Here is a 4,646-nt window from a genome sequence, read left to right as displayed (position 1 = left end):
CCTTTTTGTGTTGCAGGCTTATCACCGTCGGTTCTTGGCTAGAACCGACAGTGATAGAGCACAATCACTGTCGGCTCTTGGCTTAAACCGGCAGTGATGAGTGGCTGCCAAAACACTGCCGGTTCAAGCCACAAACCGGCAGTGACGCGGTCCTTCACTGTCGGTTTTAACCCAGCCCCAATCATTTTTTCATTTTCAAGCTCATAACCAGCAGTGAAGGTACATCACTACCGATTCTCATAAATCCGGCAGTGATGATGCCGGCAGTGATATACAAATCTGGTGTAGCGTACAAGAGAGAAGCCACACGAATCGACTACAGACTGCATAACTCTTTTGCATTAAGATAGCAAACACTTGGCAAAATCCAGTTTACATCTAGATAGAAATCTTGCACGGATTATAATAAGTAGAAATAGAGGCCTAACTTTTAGAAAACCTAACTCGCTCATTCCCTTTCTTAAACATCACGGTCCCTTGATGCATAGTTACCTACGTCTTAACCGGTGCTTGTTGGATTTACCGACGCCACCAAACCTGTCTTTGTTAGCTTTGTCCTCAGCGCCATCATCTTGTTGGATACCTCTCCTTGTGCATATATACACAGACACTAATAATAATTAGCTTGTTTGGGAGGCCGTAAACGATCGTGGATTATTTACTGCTGGCTGGTTTTGTGTGAGAGAAAAACACTGTTCCTGGCTGGAAATTTACGATCGTTTACGAGCAAGCGAACAGGCTGATGTTGCTCAGATTTTTCTTCTGAGTCACTGTACAGACACAAAGCTCACATCACATACACATGTACGCTCATCTCAAAAGCCAAAAGGTCATCATACAAGCGCTCCTCGCTCGCCAATGAACATTCATCTTTGACGACGCTGGCCAAAAACAAAAAACCTCTATATGTGAACGTGACATGCATGTCACTGTAACAGAAACCTTCAGTTTTCCTTTTTTTACTTTGTCTTTCTGCGGGGAAGCTAGGCAAAATTCTTCTCTTTTTCTCGATCGGCGAGGGTGACAGATACATATATCTTGTGTTTTGGGCAAAGCAAGCAAAAACCACAAGGAAGCAGCCTCGAGCTTGCCTGCAGGCTGCAGCGATGAACGACGACGCGTTACGTTTCATCTTCGTCACTCGGCCTGTGCTGCATGGTCCTTCTCCTTTCTGGACTGCATCTAGCTCTAGCTAGGGGTCGAGGTCGAACATGTGATCCAATTAGGGCTTTAATGACAAACGCGTTCACTTTATTGGTTTAGTCAAGGGTCATTTCTGCCGGTCCTGTCCAAGTATAGATCGAGTTACATCACGACGCTGCAACAAGCAAGTTCCTTCAATTCGATCCCTTGAAGGAGGAACAAGATATCCTGAGATTTTCCAAGAGATGGAAAAGAAAAGATTGTGACACGGATGGTCCAACCACAACTAGTCGTAGTAAATGTTGTGCCTGCCTGAGAGTGAGAGGAGATAGAGCAGAGAAGGTTCTCTATTCTATCCCTTTGTCATGTCACACCAGCGTCATAAACTTGTACTACATTTATACTCCCTTGAACTGTTTAACAAAAAAATACATAAATTATACTTTGACCATGAATGAATACATAAAAAGAATTGGTTATGCTGACAACATAGTGCATGCCTAACCTACCAAACACATGTGCTTCCTGGGATCCATAAAGGTGGACCAAGGCACAAACATTGCTGGGCTGCGCCAGATTATCTGTGTTGCAAAAGAAGCGTATTAGATGGGCCTGTTATCTGGGCCAAAACAAATTCGAGCATATCAGTAGCTGGTAAAAACTAAAGAGCCCAACAACGATGCAATATTTTCGTCAGTAGACACTACTGCGGATCTTAAGTGTATATCGTCTCTCATAAAAAAAAAGTGTCTATCGTCAATAATGGCTGACGTTCTTACATGCTAGCAAATATGTCCGTGTTTACAAAAATTATTTTAAATACAATGAAAATTTTAACTGAATTCTCGATATTTCAATCCATATATATCATCAATAATTTCTTTAAATATAAAAATATGTTGATCAATTATTTATTGGATCTATAAAACGTTAAAGAAATTTACAAATTATATGAATGAGTGGTATCATCTAGTGGAGCTGAAGTCGCTTGTTCACGAGTGCAAAAAAAAAAGTATATAAAGTAGAGACTGCAGACCAGACGGTGCTCTAGACGATGATTTCATATTTTTCTGACCTTAAAAGAATCCATGATCAGGCAATAATGTAAACGTGACAGAATATGATTTCAACTATATAACATACTGTACACGTAGAAACAATTTGAGAGATTAGGATTTATTAATGATGTACGATTGTTCGTAAATCGGCAAATGTAAAATAACGTAACTAAAACAATAAAATCACCATATGTAAAACAACGTGACTTAAACAAACAAAGAGTAAAATCGTAACTTCTGAAGTGTCAAAATCTTACATCTCTGGATGATGGAAGGCTTAGATAAGATGACATTTGGACCGGGTATTATAGAGGGAGAACCTCCCAAAAAACTCGCTCATTTATAGTTATAATTGGTCAAGATACTGTGCTAAAATTACATTCTTTCTGGGACGGAGTGAGTACTATGTTTTTACATGAAATAAGCTTATCGGCTGTGTGATTGCCGACAGGTCTGGCTCGACCTATGGGCCGTCTGGCGGCTGACAGGTCTCCTATCAGCGATGACAGGGCACATGGATGACCGATGACGCTACCACGTAGGCAACATGTAGGCATGTCGGCCGCTTAGTTGCCGTTAGGACCCCTGTCGGCTTTTGCACGGCCGACGGGGTACTATATCTGCAATCCTCCTACAATAGCTTCTAGATTCGCAAATAATTATCAAAAAAATATTTTTTTTAAAAGAATCTTCTTTAATGGTACCTGTCACTTGTTCTCTAAATGGACATTTGCAAGTTATTACTGTCTTTCTAGGGTGTTTTAGGATCGATTTGATATTTTCAGAGTTGAGTGTAACGAGCAAGTTTAATGGGAATGAAGAAAATGGAAGTGTCCTATTTCTTTCCAGTAAACCCATAGCCTCATGCCGTCAAGTGGCTATGTTTCTGAGAGGTTGCTAAGGCCCAAATGTGACCACGTCCGTTCCTCAGATTCATTCGTCTTATCCTCTATACAGAAGGAACCTAAAGTAGAGCAACACCAAAAGAAACAATCCCAGCAATGGCAGCAAGCTGTGCTCTTTCTGCACCATCGTCCTTCTTGGCTCATCAACCCCTATACCAAAATAAACCCAGCAAGAGACTTACTCCTTGCCTGCCGTCGCCTAGAGCCGTAGCTCTGAGAGTAAGTGCTGCAAAGCTTCCTCCAGGGGTGAGTGACACAAGCGGGAAAAATGCTTCCGGTTACTGCAAAAGATTAGTCCAAAGAGTTTCTACAGTTAGCTGTTCGTTTTCCGTTGTATTCAGGTTGAAGTGCCCAGGGTGCAGCCAAAGCTGAGCGAGCCTTTCTTGGGTTTCACCGAGACTGCCGAGATCTGGAACTCAAGGGCCTGCATGATTGGCCTCATCGGCACCTTCCTTGTGGAACTGGTAATGAAGGAATTCACTACATTGTCTATTTGTCTTCACAAACATGTAAATGTTTGGAGAATTGCTTGTACTTGAATTTCTGAAGGTGGCTTCTTAATTCAGGTGCTAAACAAAGGGATTCTTCAGATAATTGGGGTGGAGGTGGGCAAGGGTCTGGACCTTCCTCTTTAATAGCCATAAAATTCTGATGTGCCTGTTAATCATGTCCATGGATATCCGGATGTTACAAGATCAGTGAATGATTGTTCTTTTTACTCTGGGAAAAGCAAAATAAGATATCTTCAGGGATTATGTTTAACCTCACGAGGTTCAATCATGCATATGGTCAGGGCGTTTCCCTTTTATTTAAATATTACTAGCACGGGTGGGCGCGCTGACACCGCGCTGGCAGAGGCGGAAGCATCAAGAGAATCAATACAGTAAACAGCGCGTGAATAGTGGTTAACAGCGGTTAAACAGGGTGCAACAACACAGTAGTGCAAACAATAAGGAACAGTGCAGGAGACCCTGATTCGCGCCCGTATTTGATTCACGCCGATTTCCCCTTTTTTATATATATAGTTCTGCACTGCATTTGCCGTGAGGCATATTGATGAACCAAAAGAGAGGGAGCAAGTTACATGCAGCGGATGCCCTAGCAAAGAAATAACTTAAATACAACGTTCCATATAAGAAAATGTTAGCATCTTTTTATTAGTATAAGAATTATTTTCTCTAAGAGCAACACAACTGTCATGTTGCACAAAAAAAGTTTCATCATTCTTGTATGTGCCCAGCAAATGAGATAAAAGTAACCAAAAAATGTTACATTGGTTACAACAATCATGTCCTAGGTAGGCTATAAAGAGTGTTTGGGTCACTTGATCCAACCACAGTTACAGCATGTCAGCTGACCCTGCATGTCATTCGAAAGCTTTTTCAAAAATGAGGAATTTCCTCCCTTAGTGGTATAGGCTGTGTCACACCCGGTTTTAAGAAAAAAAATCAGGCTCGCCATATGTATGCCTAGAAAATCCACACATACAACCACAGAAAGGATGGATATCAGAAACAATGTTATATAGCGGAAATATACT

The 4,646-nt window shown here is 41.4% G+C and overlaps 1 protein-coding gene across 2 annotated transcripts; it reads left to right on the top strand.

The window, feature by feature from the left end:
* Positions 1-3,117: 3,117 nt before the first annotated feature.
* Positions 3,118-3,975, top strand: LOC136506133 (light-harvesting complex-like protein OHP1, chloroplastic). Of its 2 annotated transcripts, none has more exons than XM_066501251.1 (3): positions 3,118-3,325; positions 3,448-3,570; positions 3,673-3,975. In XM_066501251.1, the coding sequence occupies exons 1-3, from the start codon at positions 3,203-3,205 to the stop codon at positions 3,739-3,741; spliced, it is 315 nt and encodes a 104-aa protein (XP_066357348.1). In that variant the 5' UTR covers positions 3,118-3,202; the 3' UTR covers positions 3,742-3,975. The 2 variants fall into 2 exon arrangements, with proteins under 2 accessions (XP_066357348.1, XP_066357347.1); XM_066501250.1 differs by having other exon boundaries at positions 3,123-3,352; positions 3,673-3,954.
* Positions 3,976-4,646: the final 671 nt, after the last annotated feature.

This window comes from Miscanthus floridulus, chromosome 14 (assembly GCF_019320115.1).
Source record: "Miscanthus floridulus cultivar M001 chromosome 14, ASM1932011v1, whole genome shotgun sequence".
NCBI lineage: Eukaryota > Viridiplantae > Streptophyta > Magnoliopsida > Poales > Poaceae > Miscanthus > Miscanthus floridulus.
This window is presented reverse-complemented; position numbering and strand designations above follow the sequence as displayed.